The following is a 25484-nucleotide window of genomic DNA, read 5'->3' on the forward strand; positions in this document are numbered from 1 at the left end:
AGTTTTTATTTATTTACAAGAAACAACTTGTAAACTTGAACTTGTGGCGGTGCTTTATTGATTGCAGTGAAGAAGAAAGCCGCTCCTTCTGTGTGTTTGCGGTAATCGTTGTATTTCAGGAATTATTTATTAGTTAATGACTGAGCCCGCTGTGATTGATTAGGGCTGATGAACTTTGCCTTTCATGCACAGGTTCATATGTTAATGCAACCGGAGAGTTAAAAGACGGGCTGTAAATTGCAGTGGAAACGCAGCCGGCCAAAGTAGCCGAGATGGCTTAGAAGAATAATGCTCCTCTGTATCCCCCAGGTTATAATTGTCTTCAATAGGCCTCCTGCTGATTTGAAATGGACTCATTGTCCACAGTGCTGGGCACCTCTGCTCAATTAGCCCCTCTCTCCTTAAGTCCTGCTGAGCTATTGGCGGTCGCATCCTTAGATAGTGCACGCACATAAATGCTCACTGACACACACACACAAACGCGCACGCGCAGCATCGTGCATAGAAAGACGTCAGCGGGTGTAAAAATAGAGCTCATAAATAGGGGGAAAAAGTGTTTTATGTTTACAAGGGGTGATGTCATGTTTGGTGTAGATCCATAGCTGACGAATCGGAGGGCAGCTGTGGCGAGTATCAGTCTGCTCGGCTTTGGCTCTGCGATCTGGCGATTTTCTTTTTCGGTGCTTTTAAAGGAGCGGCGTTTAAGGAGTTGCAGTTTAATGTGTGTGTGTCTGTCTGCTTGTTTGTGCATTTTCAGCGGCAGAGGCATGCACACGGTGACGCTGCTCTGGTTGCCAAGCAACACAGGAACGTGGGTGGAAGGATTTCCTGTCCTTAGGAAGCTTTGTTTATAAGTGGGGGGGCGAGCGAGTGCGCGCGTGTGTGCAGATTTCAGTGGTACGCTTGAGTGCCTGTGCGTTTTTAATGCACTCTTTGCCTCAAGTCAAAGTGCTACATAAAAGTCATCTAGGACACACACACACACACACACACACACACACAGGGAAAAGGCAAAAAAGGCCCTTTTTTAGTCTGAGTTGGATTTGCGTTGCATAACTCCTCCAGCCGGTCTGTTTGCGGCACTCTGTCTCCTTCTCTTCTACCCCAACACTCTCGATATGTCACAGCCGCCACGCTCACGCCAAGCTGCCTCCCGCTGATGATGTCATCAGCATGCCTCACTTTATGTTTCCTCTCGCACATGAGATTGCAATTATGTGCCCTTCATGCAATCACAAAAAAACAAAACAAAACCCAAAAACCCGTGCACGGCGTGCCTGTCCTGCAGGCGTCGGACCCCGTGATTACGTAATTGACATTGAGTGAATGGGATGACGTCAGCTTGGCTCTCTCTGACTCTCCTCTCTCTGGCTAGTTACAGTGATGTCATAAATGGATGCAGCCATACACTGCGTGTGTGTGTGTGTGTGTGTGTGTGTGTGTGTGTGTGTGTGTGTGTGTATGCTGGCATGCAAAAGCATGTGTGAAGACAAAAATGACCTCAGGAGCCATCTGATTTATATAATGACATTACTCCTCCCCCTTTTTTTTCTGTTAAAGTGAAGATACTTTACAGCTAATGGATACTTTTTGGTATTGTATGCATCGTTCATAGACACACACACACACACACACACACACACACACACACACACACACACACACACACACACACACACACACAGTGTTAGAGCTCGTTACAGCCCCCTGAGAGAGGCTTCTATTTGAAATGGATACCCCAGTGTCTCGCGACGGGTAACTCCATCGCCTTGCTGCCCTCCATCTGCGACTGTCTGACCTTTGTCGATTCTCATCCCGAGATTCGCCGACGACTGCAGGCAGGCAGTGAATGAAAAGGGAGAAGAGATGGTGCTGGGTCGTCTCCACGGATACTGTACTCGCCAGTTCTTATTTTAGCAAAAGAAAACACAGCGTCACGGAGAAAGAGTGATTTTCTTTTCTTTTTTAGCGGTTGGCCTTCTTCAGTGCGCCACAGAAATATCTGTTTTTAGCTCTCCGTTTGAGCTACGGGGTTTTTAAGCACAGAGGAAGACTGCTCTATTTGTGTCTCGGGTTGAACAGGCCGCCTGTTGTGTTCTCCAAGTGTTGTGGTTGACGCTCTGAACATCAGCCATCTAAATCTGGATCGGAGAACTGGGAGCTTTTAACGGACCTGAATACACACACGCAGACGTGCGCTCAAACACACTTTGTCTTTCTGCTGTCCTCTGATAGTTTTTTCTCGTTCCAACCTCAAACCCCAAACCGTGGGGAAATCACACCGCACGGTGGCTTAAAAGTTTATGAACCGGGAAGCAAAACACACACACACACACACACACAAGAATGCTTTAAGTAGACACACTCGTGCAGACACACAGAGAAACACAAAATATGCAGATTTTCCCCAATAAACTGATTAGCATTAGCTCAGCCCTGCTAAGGCCAAACCACAAACAGAGTACTGTACATAACCGCGCAGCAGCTTAACACTGAACAGGACTGTTTGATACCACTGCGCAAATATACACACACAAGCAAGAAAAATACACACAAACACACAAGACCATAGCAGCACAAGCAGATCATGAACGCTGTCCAAGCGAAGTCCGCTTCAGCTAGTAACAGTTCGACATAGATACACAACCAAACTGATTATATACACATGCCCCCCCCCCCCCCGGAGTCTTAGGGCCTTAGTCAGCGCCTGTGTCCGTGCGTGGGCCTGTTCCCTGGCAGGGTGAGGGGAAAAAATACCTTCCCATATGATGTAAACACCAAAGTCCCTGTTTGTGTGTGTGTGTGTGCACGCATGCTTTTAACACTATGTGTATGCGTGTGTGTGTGTGTGACTGGCACCCTCTGAGATAGGATTCGCTCGCTGTGACAGTTTTCCAAATTATTCCACAACACAGTGCAGTTTCTTTTTAAAGATAAGTTTCTCTGCCATCTCTGCTTTGTTCCACTGCACACAGCGGAAAGGAGAAAGACGGAGTAGACAGAGGGGCTGACGTGTGACATCACTAACCAAATGAAGGCAGTGAGGTTAAAAAAAAGGAGAGGCCACTGCTTTTAACTCGATTCATAAAAATCTCTATTATTGATTTTGTGATGGTTTTAGTGCAGGCAGCACTTTGTTTTGACTAATGCCAAACAAGAGGACTTCATTATTTCTACTGTTTTATAGGAAATATAATTATTGAGTCTTCAGCAGGTCCCTTGGTTTTTGTGGGGGTTTTTTTTTTTTTGGTTTAATAACGCGCATGACTCACACGTTAAATGTGTGTGTAGTGAAGAAAATGTCACTGGCAATTATTGCTACAGTTAACTCAACGAAGAGCTGTTAGTTAAAACGCAGCATATCCTTTGTGGGGTTTTCATTTCAGGGCTGTCAACGAATATTCTGCATACGATAATGAATCCTGATATTTGACTGTTCGATTGTGGAACGAAGCTGAAGTGAAGGCAGGTAGAAGGCAAAGGTGGAATAAAAGATGCAGGTAACACACAGAGATGTATAGATGCAGATTGGAGAGGAGCGTGCAGTGAGTAGCTGAGCCTCCTGTCATTAGTGAGCATACACGTATCAGCTGGTCAACTGTAAATGATGGCAGATGCTCTTAATCCTCTGAGGACTACAAAAGTCTCGAGCCACCTTTCATTTCTTTATATTTTGCTTTCAAGGAGCCAGACTTTCTGGTAGTTTTTTAAAGTGGTCTTGAGCAATAGTTCTCCAGGCTTTCTGAAGGTCTTTCAAAGTTTTTCCTTGGACGCTGTCTGCTTTTCAATCATTCAAGCTTAAAAAAAAGCACCTTACTCAAGAGATGAACCAGTGTTATATCTACACATAACAGACAGCTTAGCAAAGAACCAATTTGAAATTGTGTCTTTAGGCACTTTGTTACTAGCAGCCTGTCACAAAAACACATCATTTGTTCTCATTTCTTTAGCAATGGGAACACAGTTTGACAGCCACATCATAGTATTTTTGCACCAACAAGGTGATTCCCAAAGAGCTTTTAGTTGAAAATCTGTTCAGTTTATCCTTAGAAATGTGAGGAAACCGGACAAGTGAAAGACAAAAGAAGAAGTGGCAGACCTAAAAAAGAAAACTGCCTACAGCAGATAAACAGCATCTGAAAGTCATGTCCTTAAGAAATAGGAAAAAAGAAACCCAGCAAAGACCTGACACCGGGCCTTCGGTAGATCCATCTATTGTTCACTGAAGCCTCATCAGAAATGGTCTCTGTGGAAAGACGGCTGTCATGAAGCCATTCTAACTGAAGGGAGAGGAGGCTAGGCTATACCAAATTACACAAGAAATGGACTGAAAATCAGTGGCAGGGCGGATGTAGTGATGACTCCAAATTTGACATTTTTGGTTCAAATCATTGTCAGTATTTCTGGGGGAGGTCAGGAGAGAGTCTACAAGCATTTGTAAAATATGCTGGAGGCTGTGTATGCTTTGTGGCAGTATTTCAGCCAGTGGTGTTGGAGATCTTGTCAGAACTGATGGACTTATGAATGCAGAACAATACTGACAGATTTTGATCCACCATGCAGCACCGTCTGGAAAATGTCTGATTGGCATTGGCTTCATTTTCCAGCATAACAATGATCCCAAACACTGTCAGTGCAGAAAAGCATGGATTGGCCTCCCCATTATTGGAGCAGTGTGGGATCATCTTGACAAAGAACAGAACAAAAGGCAGAAACATGCAAAGAAAAGCTTTAAATGTCCTTCAAGAAGCCTGGAGACACACAAACATGTATATCTGCTAATTAATGATGACTAGACTGACTCATAATAATAATAACAGAAGTCTGCTCAACAGAAAACAAAGCAGAAATATACTCATGGTCCATACCACACTGTAGGCCATATTACCTATTTTAATTCTATTAAAATATTCCAAAAGTCTGATTCATTGACTACAATTGGTAGTGAAGCCAAGCAGACACTAATCAGCCACAGAGCCCTGTGTCGGCACATCTGTCAATCAAAATCTCTTATGAACTATTATACTATATACTAGGGCTGGGCCATATTATACCGTTCACGGTAATACCGGTATAATGTTAGGCAACGATAGGAAAATGAAATATCGCGATAGAATGGGAGTAAAACGCGCATGCGCAGTGCCTTTGTTTTCATACGCACATGGCCGATTGTTGAGTGAAACAGATGAACCAGAATTGGTTTGTAAAAATGGTGCAACTTCCGTGATGTGGAACTGGTTTGGTGTTTGTCCATCAGATACACAACAAAGCACATTTTTTTGCAGAACATGCAAGCGGCCGTTGTTATTGTCATATTTGTCGGACTAAGATGCTCTTAAATCTGGGAGTAATCTGGGTCCTAAACTCCGTATGCTTCAGGTCAAACAACACTGCAGCATCACTTAGAGTTAAAAACTGTCTAAATTCTTTCATCTTTAATAAAACGATCAGCATTGCTGCTTTACCAGGTGTAACTATAAAGTTTAACTTCCAGGCATCCATGAAAACAAAAGTTATTACATTTAACGGAGTTAGAAGTTAGCAGGAAGCTAGCGGAAGTTAGCTCGCTAGTTTCGCTAGTTACCTAAGCATGATATAGCATGTTCTGACAGAGATTTCTGAAAAAAATCAAACGTACAGCTCTGCTATCACTTCCAACATAAATGAAGACAGAAAACTAAACAGCAGCGACGTTTGTAGGGTTACTGAAGTTGGGCTAGCTGGTATATAATGATGTGCTACGTGATCGCTAGCGACACAGCTATGTTAGCATAACATAAACAGTGAAGCTGGAGGATGAACACTAACACTTTTCCACTTATAAAAGTTAACGTGAAGGTTCTTCATGGTTAGAGACAAATGCAATCGCATGGCAGGATGCTGTAAACGGACCAAACTTCAGTCAGGAGAACAACTGAGATAATCCATCCACAATACGAGGTTAGTCATTAATATACTGCAACGACATGGGAATAGAGCAGCTGCCAGAGAATTCAACATTAATGAATCAATGGTACAGAAGTGGAGGAAGCAAGAAGAATGAGTTTAATAAAGTTTGATTTATCTGACTGCTTTGTTTCGCTTAATGTGCCTTATAATCCCGTGCACCTTATGGTCCGAAAAATGCGTACTGCACACTGCAGTTTAATGTTGCAAAGCACCTCTTTTTAACTTCAGTGGATATTATACATGGTTATGCTCAGGATATGTCAGCCCATTTCTACTGGAAATGCCTTTTGGTTAAACTTTCAGCAAGGAATTTGCATTTGCACTGTTACATTTTTATAAAGCTTTAATGTACATAAAAACCAGCTTCTTGTTTAAGTGAAAATAAATGGAAGGTTGTCTTTTTGCACTAGTAATGTTGTGGAGTTGTATTTTGTCTCGCATCAATTATATCGTCGGTTATATCGTTATCGCAAATTTTCAAATATATATCGTGATAAATATTTTTGGCCATATCGCCCTGCTCTACTATATACTATACTATTATAAGGGGCAGGGATAGCTCAGTAGGTAGAGTGGTGGCCCAATGATCGGAAGGTCGGAGGTTAGATTCCCCTGAACAGCTACCCTGAGGTACCCCTGAGCAAGGTACCTGCTCCCTGGGTGCCCAATGGCTGCCCACTGCTTCACTGTGTGAACGGGTTAAATGCAGAGAGGAATTTCCCCACGGGGGTCAGTAAAGTACACTTACTTTCTTTCTATAAACCCAAGCTTATTGGAAATGTCTCGTTTTTGGAACCAGACTCAAGTCGCCCCTAAAACTGCAGTTTTGGGCTCTGCTGCATTGGGCCCAGTCTCAGTCAGTGAAGGAACGTACATAACACAACATCACATTAGAAAAGCTACACACCTCCACCTAAAGGGTAGGCCTCAGGGTCAGGTGATGTTACATTTAAAAGTAACATCTAAAGAATGCTGAAACAGTATTCTGTTACTTTGTAACCAAGAGTTCATGTGTTACCAGAAATTATTACATTGGTAGCTTCTCTTCCACCACCTAACCAACAACAAGCTTGTGAATTTCCCTCGCAATGATAGCGTTAGCTGAGCTGAAAGCTAGCTAGCTGTTCAGAAGACGCCACACCGGAGTGGTTCTCCTTACCCCTGGTGCTGTGGAGCTGCTGAGTTTAGTTAATAAAATAATTCAAATACTAATGATTTACCCCCAACACAGTGCATCAGTTACAACAGAGAATTAAGAGATTTTCAGAAAAAAGTAGTAGAAGAACATCAGAAGTCACATCATGGTAACTCTTAGTAGTAAATACTGATCAGGCTTCGAAAACACTACATTTACACTTCCCATAATGCAGCATGGAAAACACTGGTGTCTGCGTTTTTAACCCTGAGCTTGCAATGATGGCTTTTTGTTTTTAAAAAAAGCACAAAACTTCTAGTTGTCAAGCCTACAGCAATCGTGATGACATCATTAGTGGTTACTTTTTTCAGCCACAGATGACATTATAAAACTGCTGTCTCTGCACGAGTGCACCATGTTTGCTAGCTGCTACCCCGGGGGCAGTTTGTCATTTACATTTCGACGAACGAGACAAATCTGTCGAATGTACTATTTAGGCGTATTCCCAGCTAAAAGTCGAGCCTCTGCAGAAGCAGCCCAGATTTTGCAGCTCACCGATTCTGTTTTGAAGCGTCACCGTGCACAAAGGGAACAAGGCAGAGAGGACAGGAGCCTCGTTCCTGTGATAACCTATAAAGAATTCAGCACACAGATGGGCTGAGCTACCTGCAGTCCTGATGAAACACACTTTTTTTTTTTTTTTTTTTTTAAATGACATCAGAAACAGCAGTATGCGACATTACGTGATGGCAGAGCTTCAGTTCATCCTTTGTCAAAAAAAAAAAAAAAAAACCACTTTTTTTTTTAAGTTGGAGGCAAAGTCACTTTCCCTTTGCTGTACTCGTGTTAGTGTTTGGTAGCTGCTCGCAGGGATTTGCTGTACGGAAAGCCGCAAGGGACGCAAGTCATCGAGGGACGTCGCTCAGTCACGAAACAAGGGAACCGTACCTTAAAGCTCGTTTTCAGACAAACGGAGGGGACAGGTGTCACTTGAACTCGAACAGCAGGAGCAGAAAAACTCTTAAACCACTGATGTTTGTGTTCCTCTTTAGTGGCACACTAACAAGCTGGTGTTCTGCTAACTTTACACTTTGTTTTCACCGTGGAGCGCTTACAGTGGCACAAGATTTATTATGGTCTGTCGTGAGGCACATTCAACACATCTCTCCTCAAACACTGAGTGAGTGGGAGAGCCAGGTGCAAAACAATCATCACCTGTCATCATATTCATTATAACCACATTCAGATGTGGTCAGGGGCACGCTGGGAGGGGGCGGGGGGTTGGTGGGAGGCCATCGCACTGCAAATTATATGTGCCGTAGGTTTGTTGCTAAGCGACTTTGTCACAATACCCCTGTGACCTTCCGACCCTGCCAAGCCTGGTGTTACTGTCCCCGTCTCACACTTGCATGTGCATGCGCGCGTGAGTGTTATCCGAGACGATGGTGAGACTGCCGCATAGCAACCGAGAACAGCTGTGATTTCTCTGTGGTTCGGACGAGCGTGTGCGTGCAGATTTGTTGTGCGTTTGCAAGAAGCTGCCGTCACTGTTCATCTATGCGCACACCCACTACAGCATAATATGGCACGCTGTCACTTCCACAGCGTGATAACGGCAGAGACTCAATCAGCCAAAATGCCCCCCAACACACACACACACACACACACACACACACACACACACACACACACACACACACACACTCGCTCAACCCTGTTGTCAAATTGCAGCTGAAAATAGAGAGCAGAGGGAGCGATGGAGCAGTCATTTCCCTGAAGATCCATTCATGTAAAATACTGTTATTCAAACCTCCCTCCCCCTTATTCAATAGTCTTATTCATCTCTCTCCTGACTGTAACACCAAACAGGCCTTGTCTTCTGCTTCCCAGCGTCAGCCTTTGCGCCTGTGCACGCACGAGCGGGCGCCTGTGCGTTGTTCTCAGCTCTTCTCCAATAAGAGGAATGTCCTTGGCCTGTCCGACCCTCGCTGCTCCCGCTGAGCCCTCCGTCAAACACCTAAGGCGGGCTCTCCCGTGCTGCTCCAGCCAATCGGGTACCCTGGCAGTTAATGACATCAGTTAGCGGAGGATCTTTAGGACTGGCCCCTCGAGGTGATTCGTCGGGGAGCGAGTGCTCTTATTGTTCTGATGATTAAGTGTTATATGAAGGGCTATCAGAGGAGAGCCCCTTAATGAAAGTGGAGCGCAGAGAGCAGAGGCAGCAGCGGTGCCGGTGTTGGTAGCGGCGTAGAGAGCTACAGAATTGAGCTAGAAATAGAGTAACGTTGGAGGGAGAGAGGTGGGGACAAAAAAGAGGAGAGTTTTAAGGTGGAAGACGGAGAGATACTGTGAGAGAGAGCGAGAGGGAATGTTGGGCTGAATATTTAACAGCTGTGTCCAGACTTGCTGACTCCGGGTGTTCATGATCTGAATGTACCATGAGAGGTAGACAGTGCGCACAGGAAACCGCTGTAAAAGAGCGAAAGGGGAAGAAGGAGAGGAAGAGAGAACAAGTGCACGTATGTGCAAATGCATCCAAATGTGCACGGTTTTGCCTTTTTGTAATTTGTATTCATCCGTGGATCCTTGCAGGAATGCGAGCATGCGTGTGTGCGAGTGTGAACGCCGGAGATTCCCTGGCTGCTCGGTGAAAGCGTAGAACGCCCTGCCTCGGAGGAAAATTCCATCCCACGCTGTTGTAAATCATCAGGCTGGGATGTCCAACGTATTTTGTCATTTTCCTAATGTGCACTTGTCATTCGCTTTTCTTTGTTGTGCCCCCCCTCACAACAAAGTCTTTTACTACATTTCCCAGAAAGCCTCCTGATTGATCTTTATCTGCTGGAGTCTAATGTCCGTGTAGAGTTCCATCAGGATTTCTTAGTCGAGAAATCTGGAGTTCTGCCACTTTACTGAAGACCGCTACAAACTGAAATACTTTGTAAAGACACTGCTTACTGAAAAAAGTGAGAGCAACACCCTTTATCTTGTTATATTGTTATTTCTCTGTGGCTCAGTAGAACTATATTAATGTGAAGTTATGTTAAATTGGACTTATTATATTTTCGTTCTGCTTGAGTAGACACCAGAGCTTTGTGTCTGAGATGGACGTGTTGGTGGCACCTTATACATCATCCAAGCCAAGGGTGGAAAAATGCTGCCTGAAGCAGAGCATTCAGAGCAGACTGAAGCCTGAGCGTTTGGCGCAGAGTTTATTTGTGTATACTAACCTCATCATTTGAGTGTATATGTATTACAGAAGATAAAGGACAGCATAATAGGCCAATTTCTAAATATCCAACACTTTGCACTAGAATTGAACTGGACCGGTTTGCTTTGCATGTTTAAGGGTGTGTTTTTTATCTGGACAGTTTTCAACACTTAAAGTATTCTATTAGCATGGCCTGCACTGACAAGCGTAGTACCACACACCCGAGTGCTTTTTCTCAGGTGCACTGATTACTGAAATTACCTTTTTGACTCACCTTTCTGCCAAAGCATTCAAAGTTGCAGTCTTACGAGCCAAACAGCAACTATCACTGCTACTGTTACAGAAGTAGTATGCTTTTTTTCTTTATTACATTTCCATCTGCATTTTGTGTACACAATGAAGTAACTTTCTCACTTTTCAAGGCTGAAACAGAGAATAGTTGTGAAGCATTTGAATGCTTTCATGTAGAGATGCATAACGCATGCATTTGCTTCTTGTAGATGTGCTAAGGAACACAGCTGCACAGACACATGAACCCTTTGGATGAGGCTATAGTGAACATAAGGTCATCAGCACACTGTCAGAGGTCTTAATACTGAGCCCATTCTGTCAGTCGGGTGCAATCAGTCTGTATGCCGGGTCACTGACAAAGTAAAAGTCTAACAATTTGATGACGAGGTGCAAAATGTGAGTGGTGTGCAGCGATTATTAAAGTGCTGCTGATATGCTGAATGACTCAAGTTGGCTCAAAGCTGTTTCGATGGTGGTCTTTGGCCATATTTCAGTCCAGCTCAGGCACAATCCAGGCTGATCAGCTGATGACTTTCCTTATATCTCTCTACACATCCAGTTGACAAATCTGTTTAAGTTGCCTGCCTAGAGTTCCTACCCTCTTCAACCCGCTTTGCAACCCACCCCAGCTCCTCCTTTAATGCCTGTCATAGATGCTCTGTTCTGTGCTGAGGTCTCGCTGCTGCTCTCAGGCTTTCCATGTTTGCACTCGAAAGGGGGGGGGGTTGGATACCAGAGACGTGCAGCCAAATATATATAACCGCAGATGAAAATAATCTTCTTTTTGACTACAGTGGTCCTTACTGAAATGAATGCAAGTATTAGATTGCAGCACGAGTAGCCATTTTTTAGGGTGAGGGATAAAGTCACATAAGATTCTGCAAAGCCCCGTCATAGAGTGCAAACGGGTGTAGAGGTTTGGGATTTGATGAGCCATCAAAGTCACGGCTACACTCCTCCCGGATCGTGTTACCACATCTCCGCAGTTCCTGTGCACAACCGCAGAGCCCCTCGAGCCTGCTTAAGTGTTAGCCTGCCTCTGAGTGGGTACCTCGGTCGTCTTCAGGGTTAATGTCGGGCAGCAAACAGATGGACCCTTCTCAGTTTATTCAACAAACTCCACTATCACTGGCATTCATTTGGCACTTGACAGATGGAAACTTCCGACTTGGGTTCACGAACTGAAAGCATAAAAGAGAGGGTTTCAGATACCTCCTGCAGCGATACAGAGAAAGTCAAGACTTACAGTTGCTGCACTGGGGCTAATTCAGTTTGTGCTGAGGAAGAAGAGGCCCGGTAAAGCACAAGGTTTCCCTTACTTTCCTGTAAAAATCTCCGACCAACACTGAGCCTTCATCACATATTTTGCACTGGCAGAGAGAACGTCAGCACACACCCCCACCCTCCCCCTCACACACATCACCCCTGGCTAAAGGAATGTAGTGGAAAACGAGGGACTCGAGATAGAAGATCAGAGGCCTTAATATGAACCACATTGTGTGTTGTTCTCCTATTTCCCATCTCCTGTGTTCTCCGCATCAGGAGTGAAACAGCCTTTGATGAATATCTACAAAGAGATTTGAGACTTATAAAGAGCGGCAATTTAGCCAGGTATGTTATCTTAAGCCTGGTAATTTGGGAATTCAATTCACTCATCGGGGGGAGCCTGCGGTGTTTATCGGGCTGACTCGCATCAGCGCCGTACATTGAAATAGAGGATCTGGGGGCTATCCAGTCAATAACTGACCGCATCTCAAAACGCAGGTTATCGCATCGCTTATACCCACAATTCCCTCCCTCTCTCGCGTGCGTGACCGTGGATCAGGACCTGCCTTTCCCCTGAGTTACACATCTAATCACAGCAGCATCATCCCTCATCCCTAATTCTGTTGGCAGGGCCTGTCAAACAGCATACGCTGAAAGACGAGGTGACTTTGAGATGCTGCTAATGACCCTAGGATATAACTCCCCTCTGTCTTTTACTCCCACTCTCTCTTTCTTCCTTGTCCACTCCTGTCTTTATTACTCGCGGTCATGCTCATTCTTTTTCACTGCCTCTCTCTGAATCTGCAGATTAGAAAACACAACCCAGAGCAGGGTGAGTGGAAACAGGGAGTCATGCCTATTTTTTTTTTTATTTAGTATGTGGAAACACTGCGGAGTCTTTAAGGGTCAACGCGAAGACGAACTTCTGTTCAAATGTTATTCCACCTTTGTTTAAAGCGGGCAGCCCCGCAGATTAAAAACCTCCTCCATCACGAGAGGCCAAGCAAGACTCAGCATCTGCGCGCACACACACACACACACACACACACACACACACACACACACACACTCTCTCAAAGCCTCAGACAGAAAAACACACCCCAAAAAAGCAATCCTAGCCGAGTACTGACTACTTTATAAGCACTCCAGTAGACAACACTTCATCGTCAAACCAGCGGGCTCGTTGCCAAACCTATTTAAATCTTGACTGAACAAAGCAAAGGCAGCTCCTTATTGTGTCTGCCACAAGAACCTTCATTAACCGTGTAAACTCAGCAAGTGAGCTTCAGATAATTTCACAGCCTGTTCCATGAAGAGGGAGACGAGCACATACAGGCACTCGTGCCTAATTTGGTTTTGAGAGAGACGACAAAAACAAATCACGGGACTGTAAAAAGACTTAACTGCTACATCGAGAGGATTCCCAAATGTTTATATAAAAAACGGCAGGTGGATAGGGTGAAGAAGGGGTGGTGGCACCGATGAGCAACAGAGTGCGGTCTGTAACGGAGTGGGTGACGGTGTGTGGATATAAAACAATATAATCTAGTGTTTGCATGAAAGTGAAAAACTTTTTCTCTGTCAGCAAAAAGATTTTTTTAAAAACCCTCATGACCCAAATTCAGCTTTTGTCCTTTTAAAACCACTCACTCCGTTGCACAAGTTTTTCCTACTTCCCAAAATAGCTTCGTTTTTTTTTTTCCATTCAGCCTAAGCGACTGCAAAACAAGCTGCAAAGGTTGTGACTGTGCTAAGATGGGCAAAGCATCACCAGCTTCAGACGTTTACACACATGCTCTGCAGCTCTGAATGCCAGTGTGCAGCAGTAGATGCTCTTTAACCTGCACACGCGACCCAATCAGCACCACCTCCAAAACCATCGAAGGCACGTCTTAATAGGATTCCTGGATCTTCCAGCATTTTCTGGAGTTTGTGTGTTAAAATAGCTGCGCTTTCTTTTCCTAGTTATCTGAATTTCACCAGCTTCACCAACACACCAGGTTCAGGATCTGGAGGTGAGGCTTGCAGCATGAAGCATTTCTTATTAGACACTTAGTTGCAGTTGTAGTTTTCTGTTTTTAGTTCAGTCTATTTCCAGGGTTTGTTTCAGTTCCGTTTTTAATGTTTGGAAATGTTTTATTTTAGTTTTTATTAGTTTCATTGTTAGTTGTAATCTTTTTAATTATTATTGTATGCAGGCTGTAAGTCAGAGGCAAGATTTAGGTACAGAAAGCAGTGACACAGTCTGCCAGATATCCAGAATAAAAACATCTGTTATCAGGCACGAAGCTGTAACATTTTTATCAAACAGATTGTTTCTACTGAATTTTAGTTTGTTCGCCACGGTCACAAAATTGTTTCAGTTAGTTTTCTTTTTTTTTCAAAAGGATACTTTTTACCCCTCAGCTAAAAATCTCGGATGAGCTGGAATCTCAGAGGTCAAGTTTTTGTAAACTTTGTGGATGTGATAACCGGAGAACAAGGGACGTAGGATTTTAAAATTGATACCACAGGTCTGTCTACTTTTTAAATTTTAATTTAGGTATCTAAATATTGTTTCACGTCTACTTTTAGTTTGTAGTTTACGTTTAGTTGACGTTAATAACCTTGCTTAGTTACAACCTTTTACTATTTCTAAGCTTTATACATCTGTAGAGTCAGTATCAGTAGTCTCATTGGCACTTGGCTCACTCATCGGTTTAAAAAGAGAAGTCAAAGTGCATTAAAAACTTGATGTCAGTTCACTTTACCTGAATTTCATCGATAGACGAAGCCATGAGTACACAAACATGGAAAAAGCTTTTAGGTCGTCCACGCTCTGTCACTTTAAGAAAGTATTCGGATAACCGGGATTAATATACTTGGAAAGCTGTCAGCGAATAAAGCCCGTGTTCAATGTATCTACGGGATAAATCAGTCCTGTAAGTGCCGGAGGATGCCCTGCAGAGAAAAAGAGCCTTTTTGGGACTCCGTTCGAGCGATAGCTCATATCACTTTTTCTCTTTTGGCCTGTTTGCGAGTTTGTAAACAGCCTGAATTTTGTTTTGTCAGCATTCGGAACACGTTTCAGTTGACATAAGGTATCTTGTGTGGCGTTAAAAACAGCTTGTAGGAGTGGGAGGGAGGAGTGAAGGATGTAAGCAGAGTTGTATCATCAGCAGAAGCCGTGGAAGTATCGTCAGCAAAGGCAGGCCGGAGAGGACCGCATAGGTTACTGACAAACTGCTGCCTCACCCCCTCGTCCTTCCCGTTTCACTATCTTTCAAATTCCACTTTCTTTTCACGCAACCGGAACGCAATTTCTTTCCACCTCTGGGATAAGGGTGATCTACTAAACTGCTTTACTTTCTCGTCTAAACACAAGGCGGTGCGGTTTCTCGATCGCAAACTTCTCTCAGCCTCTTTGAGCTGTTTTGTTATTGATTCCAGTCTGTGGCCAAAGCTGGAGAGCTGGGGAAGCCAAAGAGGGCAAACCTTTGGAACCGGACAGGCTCTTCCAGCGCTTGTTGCCATGGTTTTTTGTTGTCGGGACAAACTGTCGACCAGTGGCTGAGCGCCTGAGCTGCTGTTTGTTAAAGATAAGTGGAAAAGCCAGAGGGGAGAGAGACAGACAGACACAGAGAGGGAGCCCTGCTTCTTCTTCCTTTTTTCCCTTTTTTTGACTGCAGGACAGCCGACTGAAGAACACTCACCACCTCAAAGCTTCATCCACCCCACTCTCCCCTGAATGCGGGGATCCCGATAGATCACGCTCCCCTCTTTAAACCGTTCGCTAAACCTTTCTCCTTGCGCTTTTGTGACCCACACTCCTCTCTGCCCACTATCAAAGCTGTGTTGGCTGTGCTCTGGCCGCTTTGATATGGTATAGTGTTTCTGGCAGTCTCCCTTTCTCTTTCTTTCTCCCTCTCCCCTGCTCTCGGTCTGTCTCTCCCTCGCGTTGTCTCTCCTTTCCTACAGTATTATAAAAGAGCACTGAGCGCCAACAGGGACCTGCTCACTGTCAGAAAGAAAAGGCAGGGAGGCCTTAGAGGGAGAGCGGGTGGGGGGATTGGGTGATGGAAGGAGAGGTGGAAGCAGTCAGATAGTGTTATCTTTATTACTGTTATAATTATGATTGTTGCCGATGTCATCTCAGGTTTGATAGCATCTTTATCAGATCTGACCTTGGTATTAGATCTGGTTATTGTATAAGGATCCTTTTAAACTACTTACTTTAGGTTCTGCTTTCGACATTTTTCTTCCAGCTGCACTGGTGGGTCTGGTCAAGAGCGACTCGGTGTACACTCCATTGAACCGTAGTTTTACATTTAAATAAATGAGCTCTTGTTTTATCTTAAATCCAAACAATAATAACACTGTGAGGTCTGTGTGTGTGGCTCTGGAGCGCTGAGGTAATTAGCGTAGCTTAGCATCAAGCTGGACAGAAAGCTAATGTTACAAACATAAATATTCAGCTTTTAAAACCTGTTCATGTGAAGAATTTTCTTTGCTTGTTTCACTCAGATACTAAAACGTGTAAATGATGTTATTTAGCAGTTAAAGTTACATGTAATCGTGTTTTTTAATGACAGATGAATTTAGATATACAGATTGTATAAATAGTGTGTTTGTGGATTCTTTAGTTTGGGATCTGTCTTTGGAAACTGGACACAGTGATGTGAGAGATTAGAACTGGTCAGCTGGCGCTAAAGCTAACTAGCTTGCATCTGTTGCTGTGTCTGTTCTTCACTCTGGTATCAGTAGGGATGCTAGTCACGTGCACTCACTGGAAAGACTGAACAGGCGGCTCTTGAACAAGCATGGTGTGGACCTGGGTGGACCACCTTTTGGTTTCTCACGCAGTGTGACTCTAAACATAATATTTCACCATTAAGTCCTAAAACTAGCAGCTGGAATCATGAACTCATCAGGAGTTTGTTTACTAAGTGAGCTGCTGTCTCTTTCTAAGACTTATTATTGCATCACGAGGATTCCCCCTCCCTCGCTGGCCGTGAGAAACGATGCAGACTTGAATGGACTTGACTTTAAGACTCTGAGGTTATAGCCATCTTTCTAATACAGTCTGTGTTTTCTGCTTTGGTTAAACTGAAGCAGGAGTGTGGGTTAATGCTAAGATAGTCTTATTTATATTTATATAATGCATTTTTAGTCTTACTAACCGCTCAAAGCACTTTAGACTACAAGTCACAAACAACCATACATGCATGTACACTTTAAGGACTTCGGGTACCTTACATACTGTAGATACAGGGACTAATGCCATGCTAGGACAATACACTGACTTGGACAAAGTGTGCGAGAAAACGCTGGGCAGAGTGAGTAACCATGTGAGAGTGCCCAAATGTGCAATTGCATGTCGGCCTATGGTGTGTCATGGCCATAACCATAGGAGTCTAAAGCCTTGGGCCTGGGCTTTTTTTAAGCTTGACCTGACTGTCACAGGCAGTTCTGCACACACAGTCTAGCCCTGCAGTCCACCAGGGACCTCCAGGCTGCACACACACACACACACACAAACTGAGGTTGCGAATGTGGATGCTTGAAGGTGACTTGTGTGTGTGTGTGCGTGCGTGCGTGCGTGCGTGCGTGCGTGCGTGCGTGCGTGTGTGTGTGTGTGTGTGTGTGTGTGTGTTTCTGACTCTGATTGTTCGCCATCCGCAGAGAGAGAGGTTGGGGGGGGGGGTAAGCGTGACTCCATGATCGCTGGCTGCTGATGAATCATCCCAAACTTACTCTGTGTTTGCCTGATGCAAATGTCTGTTTGCTTTGTTGGTTAGCCTACTTTGGAGGATGGAGGCTGTGTGTGTGTTCGTCGTCTTGAATTATTCACTAGCAATATTTGATTTGGCTTTTTTCCTTCTTCGTTTTTTCACACCGTGCATTACACATGTCCGTTCTCAGCTTCCTTGAGTAAAGCAGCCTGGTGCTGCTCTTAAAGCAGAACCAGTGACCCTGTGAATTGATGCGTTTTATGTTTTCATTTTTCAACTTGAAAGTTCTGGGGCTCAGTTCCCCTAAATATACTGTATATTATGTGCTTATTATCTGCTTAGTTGCTTTGCCAATAGACAGTGGGGATAATGTTTAATCCTCTGGCAGAGCAGGCTCTGCAATATTAAGCGTGCATTGCAACACAAGGGTCCTGACCTTTCTTTGTTAAGTTTCTTATGCCTTATTAATTATAGCTTTGATTTTGTGCTTTTGGCAGTAAGTAGTTGGAACAAACAGCTCAAGGTAATATTTTGCACTCACTTGAGTTTTCTGAACAACTGTCTGAACCCCAAAGAGGTTTAATTTTCACTTTTCACCCAAATCATGCATTTATTCCTCGTAGTTAAGCAGCTGACATTTTAGAGTCGACAGTGTTGATTGTTCAGTTGTTCAATAGCTTAACTAACAGTAATAAAGATTCCACGACATCCATCTGAATTCCCTTGTTCTTTCTCTGCAGCTCCAACAGCAGGTCACAGTGTTTCAGTGAAATATCTACCTGAAGACCTACTCGGTACCAGGTGCTTGTTTTAGTACCTGCTCGTTCACAATTCCAAGGGAGCTGATTGGCCAGTCGATGGCGTCACTCGATGAGTCATGAGAGCACAAAAACTCCTTCAGGAAAATCAAAACTGCCACTTTTGAAATGTGGCAGCGAGAGAAATGGCTACACAAAAATAAACACTGTGGTCCCCTCAGACTGAGCAGCAGATAGACGGCCTCCATTGTTGTGTTGTACTTGTGTTATATACAAATGGTGTCATGGGACTTTTGGCTGCGTTGCTATGACAATGCCACACACATAATCAGTTGTAATGGACCAAAACCAAGTGTAGTGGAGTCGAGTTGGTACTAGTGGAAAAGAGGCTTATGATTGAGCATGCATCAAGACATACCAGTCATTAGGTTGTATTTCCTGACTGGTTTTCAGGTGGCTGCTTGAGGTAGCTGGCACTCACTTGGTAAAATATGGTTGCAAAACCCCTTGTTATTTCTTTAGTAGATTTCTGCAGTTGACTATAGTTTGCATAGAAGGCGGTCTGACTTCTCTGTGGACTGTTTACTCGCCGAACGGTTCGGAAACGGTTAAAAGTGAAGTGAAAATCAGAAACTTTCACCTCAAAACTAAAAGTTGTCCCTTTGAAGTGCATTTGTTTCAGTTGTTAAGGCACAACCTTTATTTTGAAGGTGTGGTTGCAGGCAAGTCAGCATCGTCCCTGCAAACCACAGGTGACTGTGACAGCCGGCTGCTGACCACAGTCTATAAATAAGATCAATAAATAGAAACAAAGTACAAAACTAAATGCAGACATAACTCATGATGGTGTAAATGTTAGCACTTGTCAGGACCCACCCCCTTATATACATCAAACTAAACTTTATACAGGCTGCCTACATTCACGTACACATATCAATATTCATGAAAAACAGGATGTGGAATAGTTTTTATATTTTCAGTGCAATAACATGAGTGTATTTTCTCCATTTAAACAATAAACATACACAATAAATGCAAAAACAAACAAACGGTCTATGATTGACTATGTAACCTGTAATAGAAGAACCTTAAATATTCAAAGAGCGGGTCAGTTAATGTACATTTACTATATTTTGATTGAGGTAAAATGCAAGCAAAGAAAATAGCCAACAGATGTAAAAATAAGAACAGGCATCAAGTTGTAACACGTTCATATGCACATGTGTTTGCAACAGCTTTAGCTGCCAGGCAGCTGAGAGCAGCCGCCAGCACAGAGGGGTCAGGAGGCGTCCTGAGGGACGCCCTCACCCCTGACCTTCATCCCGTAGCTCTTTGCTGTCGTGGATGACATAAAAGAAGAACACAGTGAGACCTTATAGGATGTGATCGGCCCTGCTCCGCTTCCTTAAAGCAGTCAGAAGCCCTGATATTTGTCACCAGGGAAAAGCAGGAAATGTAGACGGTGGACGGGGGAATGATTTCATGGGTTGAAAATTGAGGACATCACAAGGGTTCCTACAACCTTTGTTGACACATATGTAGCAGAAGTTATTATTTCCCAGTCTCTGAGAGAGTTCTCAATTTCTCCTTCTCTCTGTTGGTCTTCCTCTCCCCTTCCATCCATCCGGTATATGTGCAGGAGGGATAAAGGTCGTCCTTTTGTCATCAAAACTCCAGATTAGTTTTGCCTCGGTGCATCTGACTCTCCGCTTTATCACTGTGGCCAGAGGAGCCACAAGGTTCAGCTCACCCCTCTGCAAAGTAATAACTCCTACCAGCCACTATTCTATTCTCTGCTGCTATCTGCTGCACTACTATTACTACTCCATTCTGAGGTGGGGGGGATTATTTTCGTGGCACCTGCTTTATTGGGCTGTATAGTAAAGACTGACAAGGAGAGGGGGGAACGGGAAGATATGACATACGACATACAGTTTGTGTCACAAGCCACCATCAAACTGACAAAGTTGTAAGAGTCGCTTGATCCACTGAGGCCCAGAGCAGAGCTAAATGAGCTGCTGACAGCATGTCTCCAGCCTATCTGGCTTTTATTTTATTATTTGTGCATTGATGTGGGGTTTTTTTTTTTGTAATTTGATGACTTGGGGATTTTGCTGAAAGTCAGTTTGGCTAATATCACAGCAGACTCCACAACAAGACGGCGAAATGAAGGATATTATTGAAATGTTTCCTCTGGCTTTCGGCGCTGTGAACGACTGCAAGTAAGACAGAAAAAGCTGCCAACGGAGAACGGAGATCTTCTGAGGATTACGTAAAAGTGGCATGTGATTTAGACAAGTGTCTGCAAGAGCATGAATGCAGCGCGAGATGATTACACCGTCAATTAGAGCGCATGAATTAGCGTACAGCCTGTCCACTCTTGCAGGCGTTTGTTAACCTTCTCCCCTCCATGTAAACACCGGTCCCCTCTGCCTTCAGCTACAGAGACTGCCAGGTCAGAGGTCAGCAGGGGTACATCAAGGTCGCTGACAGTTTTCAGAGCAATGATGCTCTCTGTTTCCGTCTAAGGTCTTAATGGTCTTAGCTCTCAGTTCAGCTCATTGAAATCTTCAATTTTCCTTCCTTTTTTAAATCTGTTCATTCTGTTAAATCAAGTTAATTGATCCACTATTAGCTCTTGAACCTAAAATAGCATTCTGATCGTTTCCTTCCTGTTTTTTTTTTTTTTACACTTGTGACATGAAGAAACGCCGGATTGATTTAAAAAAACGTTTTATTTTAAATCTTGCACACCTCGAAAGCCGAGGATCCGTTGAGCTGGAAACATGCAGCAGGAACTGTGTCACACACACTGACTTAGGAAAGCAAGGCCCTTTCAAAAGAAAACATAATTGCTCCTAAACACAGCTCACAGTTAGCCTTTTGCTTGGTTCTTTTTTTCAAAGGAATGAAGCTTCAGGTGTGTTCACTACTTTACAAAATTAACAGTCTGAATCCCACTTATGTTTTTCCATACAAGAGTATGGGATACTGTAATATTTCAAATATATATGAAAAAAAATGCCATTTTGAGAAAATAACTAATTTCGAGTTAGCTCTGCCAATTAGGAAGCTTTGTGAAGTTACATCATTTCCTTGTTACCCGGAAGCAGAAAGCTAAAGGCATCCACATTCCAAACCTTCATGCTATGTTATCGTTCACTAGAAGGCATTCAAAGCTGAAGAACGTGGTGCCAGTTTGTTCACATTGGTAGCTCACTGATCCTGTCACTATTCGAGTGCTCGTGCATATGCGTCATCTGCTTCTGGGAAAAGGGCATCCTTCATGGAGCGTCCTGACTGGCAGAGCTGATGCAAAAGAAATCAGAATTTCAAAATATTAAGTCAAATTGTTGACATACCTAACTTGAAGCTTGAGCTTCCACAGGAATGAGCTGAGTTGATGACCTAAACAGTTGAGTTACATCATAGATTGGCCAATTTCCACGGATACCCTGTCAAGCTTTCCGGGTCAGGATACCCTATCCAAACATCCATAGTTCTTACCTGAGTCCCGTGGATTCTGAATTCATGGCAGCATAACATTTGCGAGTGCACAGCCCATCACTTTCCTTTTGGATGGAGTTTTCATTCTTATTGAATGGTGTCTTTTAGAGTTTATATTATCAGGGTGCAGAGGAACAGTGAGAACAGGCACACTGTACAGAGCTCAGCTGCTTGTAATTGTATTGGTATGCACAGACACTTGCATGAAGAATGCACTAGACAACTAGTCAGACAGTGTACTTACAGTCCAATGCGCACGTGCACACACACACACACACGTAGACAAACGCAGAAAAAAAACACATGCGCACGCTAAGCCAAATGTGGACATGCCAAACAGAGACGAACACAAATCAAAACAAAGCATGCAAACACAAAGGAGATCCAGCGAATGAAGAAGACAGAGAGAATAGCACAGTCCCATCTGTCAAACAAATGTGAGGATGCTTCTAGCACGTGCGCGCGCGCACACTCGCAGCAAGCGTTATTTAGCCTGAACTTGAGCGATAGCTGCCTTTGTCCTTTAGCAGTTGGTCCTGAGGGCTTCGCAGTAGAAGTTGCATGAAAGTTTGTTTAGAGCCAAGCAAGTGTGTTAAGCTTTATGAGAGCCCATGGGAGACATGCTAGCACACACACACACACACACATGCATCCCCTCATACACACACATGCACACTCAGGCACGAGGCTTGGGCGGCAGCTCGCGATGGCCCCAACCAACAGTGAGGAGTTTGTTGTCATAGCAACAGTAAAATGAGATGACTTTACTGTCAGCCGTAATGTTTCATGGCCCCCTTGCCGCTATGGCAACATAACAAGGAGGAGGAAGAGGAGACAGAGAGAAAGAGAGCATCTGAGCCATCTCTGCATTCCGGTGGACTCCTACTAGGAACAATGTCACTCCGATGCCCTTTCTTCCTTCTCAAGACAAACACACACATGCACCGTGACAAGCCTGTCAAACACACGCATAAATACGCACACACACACGCACACCTTGAAAAGCCTGTCAAGCACTCTTCCCACCTCGCCCATCCCTTTGATTGTGCTCTCACTATTCTCAGCTATCGTCACCGGGGCAATTTGAATTCATTATGCTCAATGTCAATATTGGTGCAGCAACACTGTACCTTCAGACAGGTACAGCTTGTTGAATGAGCGTGCGTGCTGTCAAATAGCGCGAGGACTGGAAAAGAGGGACGAGAGAGAGAAGAGAGAAACGAGATCAAAGCTTCGCCGAGCGTGTTCCTGCGCCCATGGAGACCGTTAGATGGAGCGGCGAGGTGACTGTAGGCTGGCCGGCTATACGTGGAGCAAGCGCTATACATCACTGTTCTATATTTAGCGCCGTCCTTCCGCTGCAGCCCGTCGGCACCGTTAAAGAGAGTTATCTGCGCTGGGAGAAAAGTGAGAAAAGGGCGAGATGGGAGGGAGACGCGGCAGAGGAGAAAAGGAGATGAGTTGTTTTGCTCTGTTGCCATGGCGACGCAGCAGGCCAAAGCTGTAGCGAGCTGACAGTTGTCACTGTGCAACAACTCGCCACGGGTGACAGCTGTCAGTCAATCATCCAGAGTGAGGGGACAGATCGGCTGATGATCACCTTGGATTAGAGAGCGATCGCACCACACGGGGGCCGCCCAGAACGTATCTCCACTTAATCCCCCAGTCCTAATGGTGTGTGTGTGTGTGTGTGTGTGTGTGTGTGTGTGTGTGTGTGTGTGTGTGTGTTCATCTGCTTTTACATTCACAACCTTTTAGAACCCCTGCTCGTGTTTGCATGTTCATCCGGACCTGTGCAGATTAGATTTAGATTTGCATTTTCACGTGTGTGTGTGTGTGTGTGTGTGTGTGTGTGTGTGTGTGTGTGTGTGTGTGTGTGAGCAGGCATGTGTGTCTCGTCTCTGAAACGTGTTGAGAGCGAGCGGAGCAGATTACATTTTTGCTGTAGCCGCTGCCTGGGTCCTTCCCACAGCTGTCTGTGCTAGAGGACAATCAAAGGCCCGGTTGCGAGCCTTCTGATTGTGGTGTGATACTCAGACCCGTTCCCCTTCAATTACGGCGCTCTGCCTGCGTGTAACGAGCACAGCATCGCTCTTATGTTAGCAGAATAACGGTCTGATTAGAATAGGGATAGATTTGAACTCACGCTGTAATTTGTTTTGCTCTTTTCTTTGCAAATTTTCCCATCGCATCCCTATCACATCCTGCTGTGGAACTAAGTCTGACCGTCGGACTCCATTTCTAATGTTTCAAATCCACCAGATAAAGGGTTTTTTCTTCTTCTGCACTCATTTGTCGCAGCACGTTTGACAATTACATTTTCTCCTGCTGGAGAGATGTTAAATCACCAGCGATTCTGCGACCCCACAACTATAAGACCTTTAACAGTACTCATATGTTATGACAGCAACCCCATGTAATGTCAATACTTTGCTGTTACGCTAGTAATTAGAGGGTAGTTGTACAAGGCAGGATTTCCTCAACCGATGAAGCACTAAATTTGCTGTTTCAGTCAGAAGTGGATAGAAAGCCCAGGAGAGAAATGATGATGTATACTTTCTCCTTCAGATCTAACGCAGCCTAATTGGGAATGTGGTCAAAATCTTGTTACGCGCCTCCACCCTTTGGCCTTTAACAAAAATGAATGAACCAACAGTTTCATCAGCTAATGTTGTTTCTTTTCTCTCCTGCTCCCCCCCCAAAACCCCTCTTTTCTGCTGCCTACAGGAGCGAGCCCTGGGCTGGATGGGACCCACCATGCCCCCCAGTAAGAAGGCCCAGAGCCCCAGTAGTGGAGCTAGTGCCTCACAGGGCATGAGCCCACTGTACCGGCAAGGTGACGCCGCCACGGCGGCGTCTGAAGCCGAGGCGGCTGACCTCTCCCTTTCCCTGTCCGCCTCCTTCTCCAAGGCCGAAGACGAAGAGCTCACCAGCCTCTCCTGGCTCCACGAGAGCACGGACCTCCTCAACAGCTTCAGCCATTCTGGGCTTCGTAGCGTCTCCCCTCTGCAGGACCCCGATGGCCAGCACCCTCGCTCGCCCTCCTCCTCGTCTCCCTCCCCAGACGACCCCCTGCTCGGTGACGCGCACTCAGCGTACGACTTGACGGCGGGGGCCAACCGAAAACCTCCGTACTCCTTCAGCTGCCTGATTTTCATGGCCATCGAGGATGCGCCAAACAAGCGGCTGCCGGTGAAGGATATCTACGGCTGGATTCTGGAGCACTTCCCTTACTTTGCAAGCGCCCCCACAGGCTGGAAGAACTCAGTGCGCCACAACCTGTCGCTCAACAAGTGCTTCAAGAAGGTGGATAAAGATCGCAGCCAGGTAAAGAACTTCAACATTACTCTGACGAATGTTGCATAATCGCTCCTTCCAAGGTCGTTTGGAAAACGAGGTTTATTGTTGAGTCATTGACTTCATCAGATGATGAATTTGCATGATTTCAGTGACTTAAAAACTGAATTGCCAATCAAATCTGATACAAAACTGCTCACAATTTTCATTGAATCATCTCTTTGTTTCCACATGCATGCACAAAATTACACAAGATTATCACGAGGATTATTTGTTTCCCAGTTTGACTGCCGGTGCTGTACTTTGGGAGAACAAATGGGACTGTCGGGACAGTTAGCAGTAAATTGTGCATCCGCTTG

The 25484-nt window shown here is 44.6% G+C and overlaps 1 protein-coding gene across 2 annotated transcripts in view; it reads left to right on the forward strand.

Annotated features, from left to right (window-relative positions):
• ches1 (checkpoint suppressor 1) overlaps positions 1 to 25484 on the forward strand; it is an 80138-nt gene that overhangs the window by 20815 nt on the left and 33839 nt on the right. For both annotated transcript variants that reach the window (XM_082506513.1, XM_082506514.1), the window contains exon 2: positions 24556 to 25155. In XM_082506513.1, the coding sequence (XP_082362639.1) occupies positions 24556 to 25155 (600 nt within the window). The remainder of the gene's footprint in view (positions 1 to 24555; positions 25156 to 25484) is intronic.

Source organism: Aulonocara stuartgranti, assembly GCF_965226115.1.
Source record: "Aulonocara stuartgranti genome assembly, chromosome: 15".
NCBI lineage: Eukaryota > Metazoa > Chordata > Actinopteri > Cichliformes > Cichlidae > Aulonocara > Aulonocara stuartgranti.